This window comes from Xyrauchen texanus, chromosome 30 (assembly GCF_025860055.1).
Source record: "Xyrauchen texanus isolate HMW12.3.18 chromosome 30, RBS_HiC_50CHRs, whole genome shotgun sequence".
Classification (NCBI taxonomy): domain Eukaryota; kingdom Metazoa; phylum Chordata; class Actinopteri; order Cypriniformes; family Catostomidae; genus Xyrauchen; species Xyrauchen texanus.
The window spans coordinates 8,622,715-8,648,036 of record NC_068305.1 but is presented as its reverse complement, the minus strand read 5'-3'; the positions used below and the strand labels follow the sequence as shown (position 1 = coordinate 8,648,036).

Below are 25,322 nucleotides of genomic sequence, written 5' to 3'. Positions count from 1 at the left end.
CAATTAAGAAAAGAAGGGCATCGGCTATCTGATACTTTAGGTGTCACGTTGTATATTGTTAAGTCTCAAACTGTGAGATTTTCAGCATTATCGAAGCTAACCAAAAATATGTCATAAGTGGTCATAGAGCACAATCTTGAATGAACTCAGATTGCACTTGTTAATAGGACTGATCTGACTCATGCACAGACTAATTATCCAGAGATATACTGATAAACATGACGCTGCTTATCAGAAGTGCTTATCATTGTTTTAGCTCAACCTTTTTTTTTTTTATTTGGCCTTATTTTCAATTGTCCTGGATAGACACAGTGCTGAGTAAAAGTATTTGCTCCCTTCCTGATTTCTTCTATGTTATTGTATTTTACATTCTAAATTGTTTATGATCTTCAAACGAGATATAACATAAAACAAAGGCAACCTGAGTAAACACAAAAAACAATTTTCATATATATATATATATATATATATATATATATATATATATATATATATAAAAGCAAAAAACACATATCACCCATATGAAAAACAAACTGCCCCCTTATGCCGAGTTTACACTACATGATTTTAAGCCTGATTTTCCCTCGCCAACAGTTTTGTGGAGATCGCTGATAAAACCATGAATTCGTGGGCAAATCGGCACTCGTCCCATGAGCGATAATCACAATGTATGAACTATCAAAGACACGATTTGAGAGAAGCGCTAACACATCACCGATGTCAACGAGATATCTAGAATGTTAAATATCTGGACCTGTCTGAGATTCCAAATCGTGCAATTTGAAATATTTTTTAACTAGGGCTGTCGATTTAACGCGTTAATAACGTGCGATTAATTTTACAAAAAATAACGCGTTAAAAACAATTTACTTTTTTATTTACTGTTTATTACAGTGAACAAAACATTAACAACCCTTCAGCGAACACACAACACAAACATGCGTTATGTTCTTGCATTCAAAACTGTTAGGTTTAAATATAGTCTCTCTGTTAGCTTTCATGTTTACGTTCATTGTTTGCACCTGCCCTCGTTAATTTGCCATTCTGTTTCTGTTCATCACCTTGTTATCTTGTTTGAGTTCTGTTTGTTCATTTGGCCCCTTTTTCCTATGTTTATTTATTTATACCCTGGTTTTTGGATCAGTCCTTGTCTATCATTGAATGTTGTTAGCCCGGTATGTGTTCCCTGCCTGTTTTCTCAGTCTTGTGTTTATTTCCCCATTAAGGGTTTTTCCTTTGTTCCCGTGTTTTCCGTGTACCTGCCTTGTTTGTTTTGTCAATAAAGTTGAAATTGCACTTGGATCCGCATCTCCTCATCTGCCTTCGCTGCCCATTCGTTACAAAAACACTTGAAGGAGCGCAAATGCGAACCAAGGGATCTCAAGATGTGTTTAAAGATTGAGTATTAAACTATATTTAACTTGACACAGTGACCTAAACATTTTACTTTTATGATGCAACACACCCGAGACACTACACAAGCATGTCTGACGCAGGTCGTATGGTCGTTGCCTCACAAATATTTAATTACCAATGAGGTTAAGGAGGTGTTCTTTAAACTGTTACAACATTTTTACCCAGTCAGTCTTTATTTAAGAAACATGCTCCCTGAAATAGATCCACTTTGCTCCTTCTGTAATACTGTAATGCTCTAATCTACCCTTCAACTTTTTTGTGTCCACGCTGAAGTATTTTGGAGAAATTTTGTTTGTTTGTACGTACCTCTATTTTAACTCGTTTTTCTTTGCTTTTTAAAGACGTATTATTTGGTTTTCACAGTTTTGTTAACTTAAGGTAATATTTTCTGATTAATCCGTTTATTTTTCTTGCCAAGTTTTTTTGTACATAAGTGTAAATTTATGTCTATAAAGCCCCTATTTGCACTTTTTTGTAAAGACTTAAAATATTATTTAAATACTTTTTGTACCTCCAACAACTCCAAAGCACTGAAAACCATTGCACTATGTAATGAATACAATGTCTTGGCATTATTGTAAAATATATCTGTAGTATTGTGTACTATGTATACCCCTGGCTTGTTTCTAAAAAAAAATAAAGATGTCTGACGCAGTTGTACATTGACGGATCCTTAAACAAACCCTCACAATAAATCTCAAACTGATTGACAAATTCACTTGTGAAATGATTGCTGTGAACTGTATGCCAATGATTGGCTTATGATCAATAATATGGTAGTAAACAATACATTGTATCCTAAAGCCGCTTATGTATTGTCTTATCAATGATTAACTCTTCTGCCACAAGAATGTAATGCATTTTAGTTATCTGAATATTTTTTTATTTTATATATATATATATTATATTATATTTAAATATAACTATGTATAATTATTTCATAATTATATATTGAATTATTGTTATATGAGGGGCTTTCTCAGCAAATATTTGTATATGCGTTTAATCACGATTAATTAATTGGGACACCATGTCATAATCGATTGACAGCTCTAGTTTTAACTGAATACAACTGCAGCGTTGACCTACAGCCAATAAGAGAGCTAGAAACGGGGCATGGGAAGTTTAAATTGGAGGAGTCCTGATGTACCTGCAACAGAACATCAACTAGCATGGCTGCGATATCAAGAAAGTCTCAGTGGACCGAAGAAATGGAGGAAACATTTTTGAAACATTGGCAGGAGCACCAGTGCCTATTTGATGTTTCATCTGAACTGTAATACAACTGGGTGGAGAAAAAGAAGAGTTGGAGAAAAATTGCCAATTATCTTGGACAGTCAGGTAAACAAATAGGTAGATTTTCTGTAGGAGGTACTTTTTCAACTTTTTCAACGGTACGACTTCCATGACAGTGTGTAATATGAACGGTACCATGATCCGACGTCTTTGAAAGTCATGTAGTGTGTAGGAGGCATTAAACTTAATAGCTGGTTGTGCCACCTTTAGCAGCAACAACTGAAACCAAACGCTTCCAATAACTGGAGGTCAGTCTTTCACAGTGCTGTGGTGGAATTTTGGCCCCCTCTTCTTTGCAGAGCTGCTTTAGTTCAGCTACATTGGAGGGTTTTCGAGCCCATTTAAGATCCTACCACTGTATCTCAATTGTGTTCTAATCAGGATTTGACTAGGCCACTCCAGAACTTTAATTTTGAGCCATTCGGAGGTGGTCTTACTCATTTACATTTATGCATTTGGCAGACGCTTTTATCCAAAGCGACTTACAGTGCACTTATTACAGGGACAATCCCCCCGGAGCAACCTGGAGTTAAGTGCCTTGCTCAAGGACACAATGGTGGTGGCTGTGGGGATGGAACCAGCAACCTTCTGATTACCAGTTAAGTGCTTTAGCCCACTACGCCACCACCACTCCTGAGTGGTGTAGTGTAACTCAGAGGAAAAACTCCTATGCTTTCGATCATTGTCTTGCTGCATAATCCAGTTGCGCTTGATCTTGAACTCACAGACTGATGACTGGACATTCTCCTTTAGGAGAAGAGCAGAATTCATGTTTCCCTCAATTATTGCAAGTCGCACTGGCCCTGACGAAGCAAAGCATCCCCACCCCATCACACTACCACCACCATGCTTGACCGTAAGTAAGTTCTTTTTGGAATTCTGTGTTTGATTTACACCAGATGTAACGGGACCTCTGTCTTTCAAACAGTTCCACTTTCGACTCAGTCCACAGAACATTCTCCCAACAGGTTTGAGGATCATCAAGGTGTGTTTTGGCAAAATTCAGACGAGCCTTAATGATCTTTTGGTTAGCAGTGGTTTTCACCTCGCCACTCTTCCATGGATGGAATTTTTGGCCAGTGTCTTTCTCATAGTGAAGTCATGAACAGTGACCTTTAGTGATCCGAGAGAGGCCTGCGGTTCTTTGGATGCTGTCCTTGGATTTTTTGTGACTCCCTGGATGAGTCGTCGCTGTACCCTTGCAGGAATTTTGGTATGTCGGCCACTTCTGGGAAGATTCACTACTGTGCCAAGTTTGCTCCATTTGTAGATAATGTCTCTCTCTGTTGTTCATTGGAGTCCAACATTGAATCCTTCCCAGAGCCTTTGAATCCTTCCCAGACTGATGTATTTCAATCACCTTTTTCATCATTTCTGGATTTTCTTTCGACCTTGTCATAGTGTGCTACTGGATGAGACCTTTTAGACAACTTCATGCTGCTGAAAAAGTTCTATTTAAGTGTTGATTTGATTGAACAGGGCTGGCAGTAATCAGGCCTGGATGTGTCTAGTCCACCTGAACCCCAGTTGGTATTGGATTACATTTTTGCTTCAATCAATATCATTATCATTTAAAAACGATTTAGTTTAGAAATCAGGATGGGGCAAATACTTTTTCCACAGCACTGACAAATTATATACTGTAGCAACAGAACAACCACCAACACCTTTGAAAAACGAAATGCTGTTAAACTCACAAGTCATGAATATAAAACAGTTAAAACATTTTGTATTAGAGCAGATTGGAAGACTGAAGAACAGAACAAAGCACAGGATAACTTCTCTTTACTGGCCAGAAACTCAATAACAAGAAGCAAGACAGGCTTCTGCTGATAAGGTACTTGATAAGTTAGTCTGATCCCTAACTTAAGGTAAAGACTGCTCTGATCTAATAATGAAATCAATGCTAAATATATGTTTTGTATTTGCAGGTGTTGTGACTGTTAAACAGTCTATCAAAGCATAACTATAAACAACTTTAACCATGATGAAAGAATGTGCACAGAATTTTTTTGAATTTTGACAAGGCAAATGTTCATATCATTTAGCATTATGTCATAGTTTTGAGTTGCAAATGCAACCAATCACATAAATGGCTGAAATGATTTATTAGTGGCTCGTTCTTCTTAAGCTTTTTCAAATCTAAACATTTACTTGGAATTTCCATTTGATTAGATGCCTTATGTTACGTCAAATCGCACTTCGTTTGGAACAGGCATTTAGATGTTGATGTTTCAATTTGAATTGGACATTAAATTTAAAAGGAGAAATATTGTAATGCAATGTTTTAAAATACTTAGAGCAAAGACATTTTTGAATTGTTGAATTTCTATGAGATTTTAAGGTCATAAACCACTTCAGATTCTCACTTTGTATAAACTATACTCTGCATTTATGTTTTAATTTGGATTAAAATGGAATTTGAATTGAATTGCATTGAATTAACAGAATATTTTCGTGCATTGTGTTCAAATCCATAGACCCTGTACTTTCTGATTGAAATCAAATTATGCTGATACACTATTTGCGTTTTGAGTAAAAGCTTTGAAAGTTAACAATAACAACTTCCTATTTGATCCTTCATTTTCCATTTCAGATACAATGTAAAAATGGACCAAATGAAACTTTTACCTTTAGGATATCTTTCTACTTGACTTAACCTGTAAAAATGGGTCTTTATTGGCATAACATATTGTCTGGTTGATTTAGTTGTTAAATGCAATTTTTACTTAAATGAAACTAGTTAATTTAGTTAGCAAATTTTTTTAGGTTACATTTTTGTTTAGGTTAGTGTATTCTGTTTCAGACTCAGAATACAGTTTGTCTTGTTGTAGAAGAACTACTTAAATCATTTCCCCCCTACTGTACTGAAAGTAACAGAAAAACATTTCAGCATCTTCAGCTAATCTTCAGTCTTATGTAACTAATCTTGGTGTACTCTTCTCTCAATAAGTTATCTCTTCTATCAGTGACCTCACACAAAATGATGAGAGCAACACTTCTCAAATCACTATGATTTGCTTAAGTAGCTCTCAGGATTCAGCGTGGCTGTTAGACCATGTTCCCAATTTGATTGAATTTGAAGAAGGAAAACTAAGCTAAATAAACATTATTCTTTTAAAGTAGTTTTTCAAACCATGGTTTTTAAAAGTTCACCATAAAATTAAAGATTTCAAATCAAAACACACATTTCCCATAGGATCCATGTCCTATAATGATGCTCTAGATAATCCTGGATAGATAATATGGGATCCTAAATGGTAGAAATGTTCTGTGAACTTTTGCATCCTGCCTTGGTTTCACATGATAAGGGTTGTAAATTGGGAGAGGACATGTTCCTTGACAATAATTCTGATTAGGACATGACTCAAATATGTATCACTGCAGAAATCCATAATTGGTGCTAACTGCTGGGATGTGATTTAATTTAGGGCATCTCCTATTTAAAGGTTTCAAAAAGTATTTTTTAAGGTTTTGTAAACTGAATAGTTCTGGTCCTGGCTCCTGTTAGGTCAAATTAGCATTCCAGACACGTTAAAATGCACTATATAATAAAGGCTATAATGCAACATATGTCCACCTAGCTGCTGTGTAAATCACTGTGCAGTTCTCATATAGACCAACTATTAACCTTAGTTTACATGTCAGGACAGTATCTTCAATATGATCATGCAGGAAGTCGGCATGTTATTTACGAAAGTTCCAGTACCCTAGGATCGACTCGCTGACAAGCGGCATTTCCCATCAGACATTTTTGCATCAGCTCAAAAGTGTTTATCTTACTTGGTGTAACTGGTAGCACATTTCGTCAGCAGCATGGGAGACCCAAGTTTGCATCCTGTAATGATCACATAATCAATTGTGAGCTTGATTAAGAGGTTGCATTTTCCTCTGATGGTTAGTTTTAGTTTTGGGGTTTGAGTTGAAGGGTACAGTTTGTCTGCATTCCTTTTTCACTATATTATATACTGTACACCTGAAAACAACTTGCTTCACAACTCGCTTCTGGCGCCCCTCTGTGGACATTACACTCGGAAAATGGAGCTCACATGTGCACATACAGCCAACAACATTTACCACTTTGACCACTGGGGGCAGCGTTTCACATTTCGGTAAGCATAGACTGATTTTAGCTGTTTCCGATTTCAATTTGCTTAACAAAATAGTGTCATTCCAAACAGTTTTGAAAAATATGCCTTTGAAATTTCTAATATGTAGTAAGAATTTTATAACAGCAATAAATACATGCATTTTTTTTAAAAATATCATTAAGGCTACATAAAATGTGTTTACAGATTTATCTACAACAATGGGCACTTTTTAATAACCCAGGGGGTGATTTTATAAAAACTAAAGAATTTTAACAGATGTTGTTGTTGTTGTTGTTGTTGTTAAATGAAGATCAGATTAATAGACAAAAATGTCTATAAAATGAATAGGTATATTAAAAAGGATTAAAAAAGATGCCATTGTGCCTTCATCATATAATTTGGCTATTCTCAAATGCCTCTCATGTTTAGACTTTTGTTTAACCCTTGTCTCAGACCTAGACCTACCAGACCTACAAATCAATGTAAATATCACTTGTGAACAGAACATTTTATTGTGTGTCATTTGGTGTAATTTGGACAAATTATACAAAAAATATGAACATATTATTTAATTGTATTTATTTAGAATACATGAATGCTAGCTATGAAATGTTTAAAAAGTCATTTCCATCAATGTCATTTCCACCACAGAATGTATAGTTCATTGTTAGTGGATAAATTAAATACTGTGTTTGTTTGTCTTGTATTATAATCCAGGAAATTAACAAAAGAAAACTTAAAATGCAATCTACAAACCGTCACAGTGCTTGTTTGGTCGTCCTCCCCAGCAACAACCTTTGGCCTGAGCCAGATTTCACATGAAAGAAAAGATAATCAATTAAGCAAAGCAGTAGTTGCTGTCTCACCGATGCAATCAGTGAGTTCCATCAGACCCATTGCTGACGGGCCAATCTTGGGAGGTGTTTATGGAACAGCCTTTGCCTTTGGCTTGCCACACTAATGGAACTTTGGACCTGTTGCAACCCTGAGAAGAGCTGAGTATAAAAGGTGTAAGCCAAAAGAGCAGTGTCAGTCTCCAAGAAGGACTCGTTTTAGACCCAGGGCTTTCTGAGCTTCTTCTGACCCATGATGGGGAATATGAAGCTCTGCCTATTGCTGCTACTCGGCACCTATGTCGTAGCCCGTGAGTATAATGCTCCTTTTGCATTCTGTTCACACTGATGCTAGGCTACCTAGATGTACTGAAAACATTTCATTGTTTCTGTGTTATCCTGTTTTCATTTTAGAACACATTTTCTGCAGTTACTCTATGATTTGATGCTATTCATTTCTTTGGATGGTTATTTGCACGTTAAAATAAATTCACATTTGATTTATCTTTTGATGTGGCCTATCTAATTTTGGTTACTTTTTTTTTAAATTATTATTATTAAAATTAAATTACTTTTTTCACCAGAGCAAGAAGAGTCCAGTGCTCATCCAGAATGTCACTGTAAGTTTTTTCTTTCTTTTCTCCAACTTTTATAAAATTGTATTGTTTTTCTTAGAAAGCATCCCTCCTTATCCTTACCCTTTACCTACTAGTCTTACTGTACCCATTGTTGTTGTCAGTTACTTTGACCCTGCAATAAATGACATCACCAGTCTAATCTGGGTCTGCAATTTACTGTACACTTAATCAACATTGGACAGTGCTTGAGTCCAGATGTCAGAGTCCAGGTTTTTTTTAATTGCTCACCCTGATTAGATAATGCAATAAAATGTGATACAATTAAACCTAAAACTATAAATGTAAAAATAATTCTATACTATACCGTCATTATCCCACTTTTTGTTGTTAATAATCTCGTCTTTACATTGTCTTTGTGTTTGTTTAATCTGCAGTGTCTAAAAGATTTAAGATCTACAAAAAATATACATATCAGTATGAAGCAGAGATCCAGAATAGTGTAAAGGGGACATCCCACCACACGAATGGCCCCAAAGTCTCCTGCAAGGTACATTTAAATTTGAGAAATCGTCTCTCAATATTCTCTTTCATCACTTGTTGGGTGAATCTCACAAAAACCAAGTCATGTCCAGATCATGTTTCACTTCAAATACAAAATAAATAATTATTTTCTTGAGACTTTTAAGCTCACACCCCAATTGAATTACTGTAATGCATCCAGACATTGCACTTTATTCTCAGTGGTGCATCTCTTTAGATTCACATTACTGTGATTTAGATTCACATTACTATATAGAAATGTTTTGACTGCATTAGAGTAAGAAAACAATTACTGTAAGACAATAGTTTTCATTTGGATGTTTTTCCAGATTAGTCTAAATTAAAAGGAGTACAGAAAATTATGTTATGATGATTACAATTATTTACATTTCAAATAATCCATCAATTAGATTTTTTTCTATTACATTTTGTATTACAGTATGAGAATGTATATCAAAAAATGTGCGTAATATTCATGAATTAAAGGGATCGTTCACCCAAAAATGAAAGTTCTCTCATTATTGACTCACCCTGATGCCATTCCAGATGTGTATGACTTTCTTTCATCTGCTGAACACAAAATATGATTTTTAGAAGAATATTTCAGCTCTGTAGGTCCATACAATGCAAGTGAATGGGGGCCAAAACTTTGATGCTCCAAAAAGCACATAAAGGAATGAGAAACAGATCAATATTTAAGTCTTTATTTTTTTTTACCATAAATTCTTCTCGACACTCAATAGGGTGCAATATGCATGAAAAATGTGAATAATCAAAATCAATAGGAATGCGAAAGTGATCTTTTTCTCATCCACACCTAACATATTGCTTCTGAAGGCATTGATTTAACCACTGGAGTCTTTTGGTTTATTTTTATACTGATTTGTGTGATTTTTGGAACTTCAAAATTTTGGTACCCATTCTTTTGCATTGTGAGGACCTACAGAGCTGAGATATTCTTCAAAAAATCTTAATTTGAGTTCAGCAAATGAAAGAAAGTCATACACATCTGGGATGGCATAAGGGTAGGAAATGATGAGAGAATTTATATTTTTGGGTGAACTATTCCTTTAATGTCACAATACAAAAAATCTTAAGAAAAAGACCCAATTTTCTTTAAGCAAAATATCATTTCTTACTTTTTTATTTTATTTTGAGAGGTCAAATATAACCTGGACGTGGTCTTGACAGGATTCATGAGAATCATCTCTCTGTAATTAAATATGCCTCAGTGGAGGTTCTAGTTTTGCTCTTTTTTCTGCTCTTTTAGTACTGCATTGCTTCCCCGCTTTGTAACGTCTAGGACTTTTTTCATCCCTTAAAGTCATTAACTCCCCTTTATCCATAGGTTGAGATTGATGTTCCCCAAGCATGCAGCTTTGAGCTCCACACCAGCGAGTGCTCCCTGACCGAGTTTGAGGGAGTGGCCGCAGATGGGTCATCCACCTACACGCCTTCTGCTGAAGCCCAGGCCTTCCAAGCTGCCATGGAGAAGTATGTTTGATTGACACCTTACAGCTACAGAGAAATACCTGCAATTGGGTCTGTCTACAAATTCATGATATTTAAAATGAGCACACCAAACCTCCCATGGAGTATATATTATAAAAACTACATTAAAAAATATGTTTAAGTTTGGTGTTTGTTGGTATTTGTTGGGGCAGTGTGAACTAGCCTTAAGTCTCAAATGTATATGTTCATTTTTAAAAACTGATCAGAAACTGACATTTAAGCCACAGTTTTCAACAAGTGACAACATGGATTCAATAGCTTTTCCTTCTCTTTGAAAAGGAATACACTGAAGTTTGTAGTTGAGGGTGAGACCGGTGTGACACTCTACCCTGAGGGTGATGATGCTGACATCCTGAACTTCAAGAGGGGTATCATCTCCTCTCTGATTGTGCCTGTTATGGAGAAGGAGCAGAGCAAAGACATGGTAAAAAATAACTTCCATTCGTCAAACATTGTACTACTGGTCAGATGAACTTAATTTAAATCTTAGCACTGCCGTTATCGAAACCTACTTAATAACTGAGTAGATAAGATCCATTTTTTCTTATCTGGAATAATAAATTCCACCGAAGAACATGGTCATTGTAACTTACTGTCAACTAATAACTGATCTGCATGATATCATGATATTGCCAGTAGAGTATATCAACATGAACCTCACAATAGGATTGAAATGATTGAAATGGGCAGCTTTTGCAATCATTGTATTACATTCGTAGTTACATTATTTCATTGATGTAGGCCACTGTCCATGGAATATGTGCCACTGATGTCAAGATCAACACCAGGGAGGATATTGCCACTGATGTCACCATCACTAGGGACCTGTCTGGATGTGATGGCTTTAAAACCCACAGGAGCCACAACAGCCCCTTGGCCATCATCACTGGCTTGGTAAGACATTCACACTATATCACATCCTCTCTTGGTTGAAGGACATCAATCATGGCTTATAAGATTTTTTTTTGGTCAGTTTTGGCCATGGAATAAACGTATTAAATTACTTAATATGGTAAAACAATGAGGTAATGCTAAAGCAAAGTGCTTCTAACCAATATTTACAAATGCTTAAAATTACCTTAGGATCAATTATAAATGAACCTTACCCACCAGAAGGTTCAAGAATTATTGCCATATTTAATAAAATAATACAAATCTGTTTTTCAACAGCAATACCCTCTGTCCAAGCTGATTGGCAGCACCCAGATCTGCAGCTATAAGTTTGACAACCAGAAAAATCACATAACCTCTGCCACATGCACAGAGAAGCACATCTTCCTTCCTTTCTCTAACCAGTGAGTGACAATGACACAATCTCATTTCCCAATTGCTAATACAATGTGAGTATAAGTGGAATGTCAAATTCTGATTTCTTCAATCTCATTTAATTGTCTATGCAGGAATGAGTATGGCATCTCTTCCCTTGTGAAGCAAACCCTAACTCTTCTGGGAACCAGTAAGATCAATGACAGAGTTTTTGATTACCGTGAGTATCCCATTTCTATTTCAAACTCAAATATATTAGAGATTTCCAATTATATTTACCTGTTCAAACACTATACTGCTCTAAAAAGCCAAAACTCAAGAAAATATCTTTAAAGTTTTTGTACTGTCAAACCAAATGTGGATAATAAAATATTATCTCACTCTGTTTTCTCTGGAACTGGGCATAGTTGAACCAAACATCTTTCACAGTAAAAATTATAGTCTAAAGGCTAAAGTTTCTGTCTGTTGTCCGCATTGTTGATGGAAACAGTCACAGTATGCGTGATGCAAATTTAGTCATTAGCAGTCTGTGCGGACTCTCCGCTTGCTGCCTAGATTTTCTCGATACGCAGACGGTCCTTTTCTGTGCGCATCATCAGCATATACGCCTACTGATGACTGTACTAAAAGAGTATCACAAAGCAGTCATAGTGTGCATATGTCGAATGCATTCATATTGAAATGCGTACACTTTGAAAGGCTAGACTGTGCGTGAGGCAATCTGGAACGTGGAAAAACCAAGTATTTGAAATCCTTAAGAACACGATTTCTAGCCATAAGTTACTGTGTTTTGCCTTTGCAGTATATTACTTTTAGTCCAAACAAACTGACAAATTGTTTCTCTTGGTTGTGACATATCATTCTCCATATTTAATACAGGTTCTACTGACAGCAAGTACTTGGCTCTGGAGGTTGTGGAGGATAAGGCCCAAGTCCAGACATCTGAGACCCTGCTGTCTACCTTCAGAGAGTTGAAATCCATGCACGAAAGACCACATGGCAACCAGAGGGCCAGCACTTTTCAGAGTCTGGTGTCTGAGCTCCGTGGACTAGAGAATGAAGTTCTGAAACAGGCCACCACCCAGATGGTAGAGGAGGACCAGCTCCTGACCTGGCAGGCTCTGATCCAGTGCGGCACTCCAGAGTGTGCCAGCTCCATGTTCCATATCCTCAAGACCTTTGACTCTGATACCATCGAGGTTGATGCTGCTGTCTATGCTCTGGGAATGATGCATAGCCCCACTGGTCTCTTGGTGAAGGACATACTCGAGATTGCCCAGACCAAGCAGAGCAAGGCAATCATGTATGCTCTCAGTAATGTTGTAAGGAGGTAAGCAAAGTCTTGTTCTGGTTCTAGGCCATCTATTTTTTTTACTTCCCTGTTGGAACGACCAGCATAGAACAACATTAATATCAATTCTGGTTTATGATGGTTAGTGATGTTTGTATCTGGTCTAACTAGTGGACCAGCATATATGTTACCATATGTTACCAGCAAAACATAGCTGAAGATGGTCGACCTGCATGGGCATGCTGGTTGATCATGGTAGTCTCGCTGTTTAAGCTAGTCAAGCAACATCAGCAGACCAAAATCCAAAACACATATGCTGGTGACCAGCTATCCTGGTCTTTTCAGCAGGGTTTGATTCACATTTAGTTATATAAAACAAAATCAGAGTATGTACATGCTGTGTATCTCCACTGTAGCTGAGCATGTATGCTTTTCCCTCTAGGCACTTCCAAGCTGAGGGTCAGCTCACCTCTGAAATCCTGGAGGTGTATAAATTCATCACCTCATTTCTTGGTGCCGACTGTGCTGGAGACAAGGAACTGACCTTCCTGACCCTAAGGGTGTGTATAGCTAAACATCTACCTTTGTGAACCGTTTTCCAAATTCACAATGGGAGAACAGTTATCTGATCATTGTATCTGCCCTATTTAGGTTGTTGGAAACATGGGTGAGGCAATGGAAGCAGCTGATCCCAACATGAAGACCACCCTGCTCAAGTGCATGAGACAGCCTGCCACCACACTGTCTGTCCAGATGGCTGCCATCCAGGCGTTCAGACGCATGTCTGTGACTTCTGATGTAAGTGTTGCCAGTTCCCTAAAAATGGATTTGAGGACAATTTAATTTTAGCTTCAGAACTTATTGTGTGTTATGCCAAGTACAGTAATATCTCTCAAGCCCTAGGTATGGGATTATCGTATTAGAATGCCTTTCGTCTTTTTTCCCAGGTACGTTCCAACATCCATAGAGTTGCCCTTTATGCCAAAGGTTCTGTTCAGAAGAGACTGGCTGCCTATCTCATCTTGATGAGAAAACCTGAGGCAAGTGACCTGGAGGTTGTGAAGAAGATCCTCAACCAGGACCAGAATGTGCAAGTCAGATCCTTTGTGGCTTCCCATGTGTACAACATTATCCATTCCAAGAACCCTGAAATGCAAGAGTATGTATATTAGTTACTTTGTCATTTTTTCAGGCTGAATGCAAGAGATATAAAGTGCTGTTTATCCATTCAGTTTGCTCTTTGTACTCCCCTCAACACGGTAACTTTTTTCCTTCCCAGGTTGGGCAAAAAGATAGTCGAGGTCATGCAGGACGATGAGGTGTTAACCCACTCTTACTACACTCAGCTTTCTCGTAACTATAAGATGGATGCATTTATGCCATCAAAGAATGCAATGGGCTCCAGCACACAGGGAAGCATCATCTTTGACCCCAGCAGCCAGTTGCCAAGGGAGGTCATGCTTGAGACAACCCTGAATGCCTTTGGTTACAACCATGACTTCCTGGAGGTAGGAGACTTTTATTGTCTAAATAAACCTTATTACTGTACTTGTACTGAATTAATTGCTTTTATACCATCAGACCTTAGTCAGGGTAGATTTTGTTTGCAAATGAGGGATTAATGTACAGTCTATTCAAAGGGTTGTACTGTCTAAATGTTCAAGATAATGTATAATTATCCCAAACAGTGTGTTCTTAGAGATTTTGGATTTCTTTTGGCAAGTCATACAGTATTTTTATGTCACATCTATTGAACGATCATTGAATGGACTGTACTTTTCTCACTGCCTCATTTTTAGTCGCAAAAAATAAATAAATATGCCGTTTACCCTTATTAAAGTCCATTGTAACTCATAGTTATGTGATAAAATTATTATTTGTACTGTACTTATTACTCTTGATTAACTTGTACTTGTTATATCTACATGTTACTTGCTGTAACGTGAATTTGAATGTCTAAGTAAAACTTGTTTTGTCTCCAAGTTTGGCATGGAGGGCAAAGGATTTGAGCCAACTTTTGAGACTCTCTTTGGAAGCAATGGCTTCTTCCCTGACACAATTTCCAAGGCAATGTACTGGGTTGGGGACAAGATGCCAAACAAAATGAATGAGGTTCTGCAGGAATGGGCTGAGCCCCTGAGAACAGAGAAGACTAAGAGACAGGTACTTATCTCCATGTCTTACTCCAACCATAATGATTGATTTTACATGACTGATATTTTGATGAAATCATCATTGGTTAATATCACAAGAATTTTCATGGTTCGGTTTGACAGGTTCCTGATAACATTGTAAGGGAAATGGTGCGCAACTTCAACAAACTTGCTAAGGATTTGTACAACATGGACTCCCCAGAGGCCATGGCCTACTTGAGGATCATGGGAATTGAGCTGGGGTACATCAAGAGCACCAGTGAACTGTCTATCATTGCCGAGAGGATGGCCACATATATTCAAGCCCTCAAGTCCTCACCTGCTTGGGTATGTACTTACAATATGCTGTATTTTTACATATATATCATGCATTGATAAATTTATATTTTAAAGATTTGATGTGATATTCTAAGAATTGTTTAATTTAAGATTGTCTTTTATTTTAAAGATATTTTAAATAAATTTGTTTCTGTTTCAATTCAGATTACAAAGGCCTTGATGTCTGGGGATCAGAGCTTTTTTGCTCACTACATCTTTATGGATAACGAGTTCTCCCTGCCAACTGCCTCTGGATTCCCCCTGAAGTTTGCTCTGTCTGGAACCTTTGCACCTGGAGTAAAGGGTGGTCTGCGTATGGAGCCTAGAAAGGTATTAAATACAGTCCCTGATAACTATTTGATACATTTCCTAAGTGATTGATGTATAAAAATATGTTATACATTGTAGTAATATTTCCACTCCTATATATCACTCATTGTTTCTCTATTGTCTTCATAGCGTGAACTGTCATTCTCACCCTCCATGGGAGTTGAATTTGTCACCCATATGGGAGTCTACATCCCCAAGTTTGTTGTCTCTGCAGTGCAAATGCACACTAACATGTTCCATGAAAGCTCTCTAAATGCCAAGATCACCATGGGCGATGGTGAAATCAAGCTGTCTATCCCTGCACCTCAGGGTACTACCCAACTCTTCAGAGCCAGGTAGCTGTTTTATTATATATCTGAAACATGCGAAATGCTTTATTGTAAACAATATCAATATTTACTCTGTATAACCTAAAATAAAATTTGGTCAAGTCATTCACCTATTTGAAAAAGACTTAATGAGAAAATGTTTTCACAAACAGCAACAAGCTTGTGATGGTGTCCAACACCCAGGTCGCACTTGTGCCTGACACTGGCGACAGGACCGTCATTGAAAAGTGCAGTCCCCTCATCTCTGGTATCAATTACTGCACCAACATTGTCTACTCCAGAGCTGTGACAAATGCTCCACACTTTCCTCTCAATGGAGAGTCCATGTAAGAATCAAACATCATGTGTGCAACTACACATTAAATCATGACTTTATTTCCAGCATTTTGCCATGCATCTCACATTGTACTAAACCTGTTGCCTGCGTTCAGGTTTGCTGTAAACATCGAGCCTAACGGTGAAGTCACTGAGTACACTGCAACCTTTGCCTATGAAGTCTTGAACGAGGGCAAGGAAGGCCGCCAGAAGGTTGATTCTCTAAAATTGATTCTGAGAGCAGAAGGTACAAACTCAACAACAGATCATTTTAAATCATAATTTAATGCCTGAATCTTACTACATGAAGTTACACCAATGAAAGTAATATTTACTGTTCACCAAAAAATTTAAACTCTGTCATAATTTGCTTAAGGCATCTAGTTGTTCCAAAAAGGCACCTAGTTGGTCCAAAACCATATTATATATATATATATATAATGGTGTTCCCTGTCCTTATCGCGGCGCCGTTTTGTGGTCCGTTCTGCATAACACGGCGGCTCATTTAAGCTTATCGTGGCCAATTAGGCACGTTTCGCAGCCGACCAACTGGCCCGCTTGGTTCTCCCTATGGACAGTCCGCCCCTGATCGGCCACAAAGTGCATCGGCCCACCGGGAAAATGCCCGGTATGCCAGATCACCAGTCCAGCCCTGATAGTGGCTGAGGCTAACGTTCTGCCTAACATCTCCTTTTGTGTTCCACGGTGGTAAGAAAACCAATGGGGTTGGAAAAACTTGAGGGTGAGTAAATGGTGACAGAACTTCCATTTATGGTGAACTATCGCTTTACGGTAACCACTGCAAGAGACCACCTTTTACAGTGTTGCACAAAGAGATTTTGATTAATTGATTTGTTCCATTGGTTTCAGGAGAATAAACTACTTTCTCTGTTCTAATCACAAGGTGCTGAGCCCACTGAGGCCACCGCCACTGTTAAATACAACAGAAACAGAAATGTTCTCACCACCAGCATTGAGATCCCAGACTATGATGTTGAGGCCGGAATCAAAGTTGGTTTCACTGACAGCACTGCTAAGGGAACAAAGATCACTATTGATTTCACAAACAAAAACATTCCCCAACTATCTCTGATCGGTCGTGCCAAGTAAGCCCCAAAAAACACTTGCCATGTTCCTTTTAGGCACCTTTATTCCCATTTTGGATCCTAAAAGTAGATGCAATAATCAATACTTGTGTGGCTAGCTCAACAAGTTTCTAATTTTATACTATAATGCACCCAAAATTCTCATCTCTTTGGGAGGAAATCATCTAAAGATGTGTTTTTGCTAATAACAGGCTTGAGGCCATGAGAGAAGCTTTGTTGGAAGCTCAGTTGATTGTACCTTCATTCAACACTGAAGCAACTCTTACTGCCACCATCAACAATGCTGAAGACTTGACTCTGGAACTCAAGAGTAACATCAAGCTCCCAGAGACAAACTCTGTGCAGAAGATCACCTTCCAATATGGTAGTGGATCCTTCTCCTTTCATTGTTTTTTGTTAACTTTTGTATATATTATTTTTGTTATCATTACTATAAGGATTTTTTTTATCATAAAATGTGATGAGTGACAAATTCTTCTCACAACAGCTGCTGATGACGTGAACATTCAGCTGAAGTCTGACATGGACTCAGAGATTCAGAAGCTGATGGCAAACACAGCACCTCTTCAGAATCGCCTGCATCAGATCTTTGATGACATCATGGAACATAAAGTTGTCAAGACTGACATGAAGCTGCGTCACATTTATGCCAAACTCTGGGAGGTATGATTGTCTCCCATTCAACACAATGTTTTATTAAAGACATGATTAATATGTGGAAGGATGTTTATACCAATATATTCAATGCTATTACAGGCTTACCTGATTTGGATGGACAAGGTGTATGTAGATGTGCCCTACCTTCAGATACTAAGAGAGAACATTCCTGAGATGACTATTCCATCTATGCCTGAGAGGGTGTTCATGAACACGTAAGATTAATTTGAAACACTTTAACCTTTTTTTTTTTCTGTTTTGCCTATTATCTACATTATCCACACAAAAACTACAATCCTGGCAAATTCATTGATCTTCAAAATCATATTTTGTTCTACTTGTAGAGAGAGCACATTCAAATACAAGTTCAACAAGGATCGTTTCACTGTCACCATTCCTTTGCCTCTTGGTGGAAAGACATCTGAAGACCTGAGAATCCCTCCTACCATGTCCACCCCTGACCTGGCTATGCCTCAGATTGGTCTAATGCTGCCATCTAAACAGTTCAGTCTACCTACCTTCTCCATCCCCTCCAGATATGACCTCTCAATGCCACTCCTCGGAATGGTAGAAGTATCTGCAAAAGTGACCACCAACTTCTATGAAATTGAGGCAGATTTCTCTGGTGGCAACAACACTGTCAACGAACCCAGCTACATTGCAAGCTACAAAGTAGCTGCTAACAGCCCTGTGGAACTCCTTGCCTTTACTGTGGAAGGTAAGCTCATTAGATTGTACAGTATACTAAAACATTATATTATACAGTATTAGATTCTATTTGATATGGTATGGATCTTTGGGTGGGATGTTTCTTCTTTCATTTCTAATATTAATGACTTAATCTCTTACATGCAGGAACTGCCCAAATTGCTGACATCCCAGAGGATCTTGCAAAGGTTGACATCAGTTCTTCCCTGCACCATAAGCTCATAGACGCACACTTTAGCATAATAGAAACAGCCAAAATCACAGATACAGTCAAGACTACAGGAAATTACAAGATTGAAGCTTCCAGCCCACTGGGTATGAAGATGTCTCTGGTGTACACAGCCCAGGCTTCTATCTCCTCTGAAATTGCAGGCGATGGCAATTTGGATGGATCATTGGAAGTAGGTCCTATGTCTGCTAGCACAACTGCCACCCAAACCTTTGTACTTCAACCCAAAAGCAAAGCAGCAAGAGCTGAATCTTCTATCAGGGTGAGCTCTCCTATATTCCAAATCCAAAACAACATGAAAGCTACAGCAGCCAATGGAGACCTTTCATTTGAGTCAAACACAAACATCAACAATGACCCAATTCACCACACCACAAAGTTCAATATTGAGTTTAAGGAGGCTCAGTTTACCTTCAAGGCAGATTCTGTCACCAAAGCTAATGAGCGCATGCTTCGCAACCAGGTGGACTTCATTGCAAGCATGGAGGAAGCCACTATCAGGATTGAGTCCCAGGCTGAATACAACACAAACCGTGCTTTCTCCCAGCTTGCTGGATCCCTGAACACTCAGGGACTTGAGCTCAATAGCGATGCCACTATTAACTTTGCTAACAACCGTGCCTCCCACAAAGGCACCCTGTCCTTCACAAAGGATGCCTTGACCACTAGCTGTACCACCAATGCTCAGGTCAGTTCCGTGACCTTTGAAAACATCTTTAATGGTGGCATTGCCACATCTGGTGCTACAATGTCTGTATCTACTAAGGCAACCGTCCATGAGAACAGCGCCGAACTTAAAGTTGAGGGAAGACTTGCAAGCTCAGAGGTATACCTAAACAGCATGTATAAAGGTGACATCTTCAATGCCAACACTAGAAACAGGATAACTTTCAGGCTGAATGAAGAGGGCCTGAACCTCTCCAACAAGTTGACTGCATCACTTCAGGAGATGAAAATAGAAAACACAGATTCTCTGATACTTACCCTCAAGTCTCTGGCCATCAACTCTGAGTCTGACAACTTCCTGAATGAGAACAACTTCTACAAGCACAACATTGCAGTGGACATTCATGACTTCACAGCTTTTTTCAATGTCAATAATAATCTTAAGGTCATTGGTGTCAACTTTATCAATGATGCCCAGATGAAGGCAGAGCTCTACAAGATGGAATTTACTGGAATGCTGAAGGGAACTTTTGGTGAAGAGGAGCTGAGACATACATATGATATCACCTATGCTGACCAGACAGCCACAGCAAAATGCAGCACCACTGGAAAACTCCTGAGCTCTCAGATGACTCAGAGCTCTGACCTTGAGATTGTTGGATTTTCCACAAAGTTCAGCAATGAGGTGCGCTTCAAATGTCCCGCCCTCCGACTGGAGAGCAAATTACTCACCAAAGCAGAACCATTCAGCATGAATGTTGAGAGTTCCTTTAACTCCGATTGGGAGCTCAACCTGTTTGGAAAAAATAGTGGTCAGGTGAACAGCATGCTGCTCCTACATGCCGAACCTAAGTCATTCTCACACAAGCATGAATGCAAGGCCTCAACCTTCCACCAGCTGAACAATGGAAACTCCATTGAAACTAACTTCCAGAATGAAATAACCAGTGCTCTCATGCCTCACCAGCAAAAACTGAACATTAAGATGGAGTCTAAGCTTAACGACCATGCCTTTGACCAGAGCTTGCAGATCTTCAACACTCCAGAGAACATTGGTATTGCATTGAAAGGCATTGTGTCAACTAGCCTCTTGAATAAAGACAACAACAATGAGGAATTTACCATCGCAAGTGCTGTGAAATATGAGAAGAACAGTGAGAGCCATTTTATTTCCCTGCCTTTCACTGAGAACCTGCCTGCTCTCACTGAGGAGTTCAAAACTGCAATGCTGACCGTGAAAGATCAGAGCATTGATCTGATTCATGGCATTGATGAAAAATATGACATTAGAACCACTCTGCAGCACAAAGGAAGTGAACTTCAGCAAGTAATTGAAGATTTTGATGTGGAGATGTTTTATGATGATGTAAAGCTTTTCAGCGTCTACTCGGCAGAAACGAAAATTAAACAAACCCTGCAGCCTGTCAGGCACTGGATTGTCCATTTGGACCAAAGAACTGGCATTATCGCCAAGATAAATGAAATCTACAAAAAAATTGATCAGATTCTAGCAGAATATAAGATTGAGGCAATGGTAGGGAAAATCATTGATGATGCTGTGGTCCTAATGAAGCACTACAAGCTAAGGGAAACCATGCAATCAGCTGCAAGTTATTTAAAATCTATTGACATTAAACCAGTGTTTAACAAATTATTTGAACAAACGAATGAGCTGATAAAACAACTAAATTCCAAAGCCAAAGAAATTATTGTTTTTGATTATAACACCTTGGCTGATGAAGTAAAGCAAATTGTCACTGACCTAAGCAAAGTCCCCTGTTTTGGAATGCTGTATGGTGAGTTTGAGATCAGAGCCCCCGAGCACACTCTAAAGACCACTACTGAACTAAAGAATGCCACAGACAGCTCTGATGCCCCTCAGCTCACTGCTAACCTAAATTCCCAGTTCCAGTCTCCTATTGATCTCTTGGCCTACACCTTTGATGCCACCGCTCACCTTAACATCACCAGAATTACTGATCTGTCCCTGACAGAGACAGTGAAAGCCAACCATATGGCTTTCTCTTTTGATCACCAGGGATCCTTGTCCATTAATGGTGCTTCTGCTAAGGCATCTGCTAAGACAACTGCTAAGGCAACCACAGAACCATACAATGCTGAATTTGTGAACAATGCATTCCTGAGCAAGGAGAGTGGATTCTCAGGTACTTTGGACACTTCTTACAGCCACAGCGTAAACATGCCAGTGGCCAACATCTTCAGTGAAGCCACAATGACCCAGAAGGCTTCTGTTCATCTGGATTCTGGCATCATCACCCTCACCCTTGGTAATGATGGCAAAGCCAAGTACTCTGTCCTTGATTACTCTGATGATGGAACCCACAAGAGTGACTTGGAGATAGTGATGAATGTAGAATCCATAAAATTGACCTTCAGTGGTGCTACTGATAGCAGTCTTCTCAAGATGAAGCAGAAAGTGGATGCAGAGACTGGTGGTTTCACTCAGATAACATTTGATGCACAAGCAGAGACAGACACTCCCTTCATCAAGAGCAGCATTGCAGTTGTAAAAGGGCAGATTCGTGTGACGGACCCCATGATTGAACTGAGTGTCTCCCACAATGCTGAATTGATTGGCAAAGTTGAGGGTACAATTTCCAACTCAGTTAACTTCAAGGCTTTGCCTTATGAAATCATCTTTGACACCAAGAACAAAGAAAACACAAAGCTTGTGCTTCCCTTTAAGCTGTCCGGTAAAGTTGATCTGCAGAATGACATGTCATTAACTCTGAGTCCAACAGTGCAGCAGGCCAGCTGGACCAGTCTTGCTAGGTTCAATCAGTACAAGTACTCTCATTACATCAATATGGCTAACAGTGAGAATGAAATTCAGATCTCTGCATCAGTCAATGGTGAGGCTGACCTAAATGTGCTTACCTTTCCATTTAACATTCCCAAATTGACTGTCTCATTTATTAATAAGGAAACACCATATGTAGAGAGATTTTCTTTATGGGAGGACACAGGCCTTAAAAGAATATTGATTACACCTCAACAGACCCTTGATGTGGATGCACAGCTTAAGTATGTGAAGAACACTGAGATGTTCAACATGGAGCCAATCCTCAATGCTATCATTAGTAAAATCAAAATACCAATTTTTGCACCAGAATTCAATGCCAAAATCACACCAGAAAGATATGCATGCCATTATTTCTCAATGATCACTCTACCAAAAATTCAGGAGTCAATCATGATTCCTGTCATGGGAGACCTGACCTATGAGTTCTCTGTGAAAACCGCTATGATTACTATGAACACCAAGGCTGAGATCCTTAATCAGGAGGAGACTGTTGCTCAGTTTGAAACTCGTGCAACCTCCGAGTTTGATATTTTCAATGGCATGACCAGTGGCTCTGCAAACTTGAACAAGAATTCAGGGATGAAATTGTTTACCAAGCTCAACGTGGAGCATAAATATTTTGAGAACAGCTTTAATGGACTTCTTCAGTCCAACACAGAAGTCTCGAAGGCTGTTATTTCAAATGCTGCTAAAATCAATCTGCCAGCTGTGAAATTTATGCTCTACCACAAACTAACTGGAAATGCCGAAGAGGGCGTTACTGTCTCTGTATCTTCCCCATCTGCTGGACTCCTTGGTCTTCAGCTGCAGAGCAAGAGCTTATCCCACTATACTGGAAGACTTTTTGGTGCACATCTGGTAAATCATTTTTAATTAATTAATTGGAATTTATTTTGTTTATTTCCATATTATTCTTCATAGTGCTTCAGAACTTTCAATTAACAGCTGACATGACCAAATTGTTTTTCATTACAGTCTGAGGACAATGTGGACATTCTGAAGGTCAATGTTGCGGTAATGGACTCAAACAGGCTGAACTTCCAGACAGAGTGGAACAAGGAGGTCCCCAGTCAGATTCTCTTGTGGCTGAAGGAGAAAGTTGCTTCCTTAAAGGATGTGAAAGACACAATAGCATATTACATCAATGCAGTTTATGATGACATCAGCAAGAAGTATGAGAAGCTAGAGAGTACCATTGATCACATGAAGGATCAAGGTAAAGTCATGTACGGGAGAGCAGCTGAAAAGATTGCCACTGCTGACCTCACAGGAATCTGCAGTAAGATCTCTGACAATATGGTGATCATCCTAAGAGCATACCAGAAGAATATTCAAACCCTGTTGGAAGCAGCCATCTCATTTATGAGGGACACCCAGTTCCAGTTTCCTGGACACTCTAAGAAACTCTCTGGACTTGAAATCTACAATAAAATCAGTGTCTTCTTTGCCGATGTCATCGAAGAGGCCATCACAAGGGTACCGGAGATCCTAGCCACATATTCTGAGACTGTCATTGAGTATATCAGAGAAGTAGAAGTCACAATTCCTGGGTCCACCTACATTATCAATGGAAGAGAAATGTTGGATGACTTCCATTCTGCTTTCCAGAAGATCCAAACACAAATGATCACTATCGTGAAGAGTCTAGGAGATGTTAGCTTTGAGACCATTGTGCAGAAACTGTCTGAAATACTGAAATTCAGTGTGGATAAGGCAGAAGAGCTCCTCAACACTATCAAGTTTCACAATCTGGACAAGCTCTCCAGCTGGATCAGCAACATCTACACTGATGCTGTCAACTCCAACTTCCTGAGTGAGATAAAAGATCAGGCTGAGAAGTCCAGGAGAATTATTGAAGACTACTATAAAACTGTCAAAGCTAAGGCCCAGGAAATCTTTGCTGAGATGACCATTGAGCAACTGATTGCAGATATCCAGGCCTGGATTGATTCTACTATAGTCCGTCTGGAAGTTCTCATGAACCAGGTTATCGAGACCCTTAAGAATACCTTCAAGGATGTTCAATCATATGTGAGAGTGAGTGACACAGAGATGGACATTGACATTCCTCTTCCATTTATTTGGAATTTCATCAGTGGAGTGTTTTATGATCCTTGCATCAAGACACTCTTAAGCTAAACTATTTACTGAGAAATTATAAATATTGCCTCATTAAAAGTGTTATGCATATACAACATGTGCCCAAGCTGCTTTGGTTCCCTTTCTTTGTTTTGTAAGTGACTAATTTAGAATAGTGTTCTCTAAAGTAAATGTCTCAATGTTACAATCTATTTCTTATTGTATTTAAAAAAGCAATGACGGTGAAGTTCCAATAAAAAACATTTGTACTGCACAAGGTGTTGAATGCAATCTTATTGTACAGCAATATACATTGATCTCCCCGTTTACATTAGAACACTTACAGTGACACATCCTTAGAAATATAACCCTTTTTCAGTCAAAGTATTTGAGATAAAATGAAAGCACAAGGTGACAGCACAGATAAATCTAGTTCCATAAAACATTTATGTAAATGTAGTTTTATATATATATATATATATAAATGTCAATTTACTGACAGAAAAATTAACCCAGAAATCTTTAAATAAGACTTTGAACCAGTCATAGGGGTTTTCTAAAATTACAAAAATGCTGCCTTAAAAGGAAGAGTTCAATCAAAAATGAGAATCCTTTCATCATTTACTCATCCTCATGACTTTCTTCTGCTGAACACAAACAATTTGTTTTAGAAAAATATCTCACCTCATTAGAAGGTCCATACAATTCAAGTGAATGGGTACCAACATTTTGAAGCTCACAAAGCATATAAAGGCAGCATAAAAGTAAATCATATGACTCAAGTG

The 25,322-nt window shown here is 38.5% G+C and overlaps 1 protein-coding gene across 1 annotated transcript; it reads left to right on the top strand.

Moving 5' to 3' along the window:
- The first annotated feature begins 7,892 nt into the window (after window positions 1-7,892).
- LOC127624130 (apolipoprotein B-100-like) lies at window positions 7,893-24,802 on the top strand. The gene is made up of 25 exons (XM_052098803.1): window positions 7,893-7,974; window positions 8,649-8,761; window positions 10,103-10,248; window positions 10,546-10,690; window positions 11,008-11,160; window positions 11,437-11,561; window positions 11,667-11,752; window positions 12,412-12,862; window positions 13,266-13,383; window positions 13,475-13,621; window positions 13,771-13,982; window positions 14,103-14,331; window positions 14,807-14,986; window positions 15,100-15,303; window positions 15,460-15,624; window positions 15,754-15,959; window positions 16,106-16,279; window positions 16,385-16,515; window positions 17,173-17,374; window positions 17,566-17,738; window positions 17,862-18,037; window positions 18,131-18,246; window positions 18,376-18,749; window positions 18,887-23,316; window positions 23,434-24,802. Exons 1-25 carry the CDS (start codon window positions 7,893-7,895, stop codon window positions 24,595-24,597), a joined length of 9,702 nt encoding a protein of 3,233 aa, XP_051954763.1. The 3' UTR covers window positions 24,598-24,802.
- The last annotated feature ends 520 nt before the right edge of the window (window positions 24,803-25,322 follow it).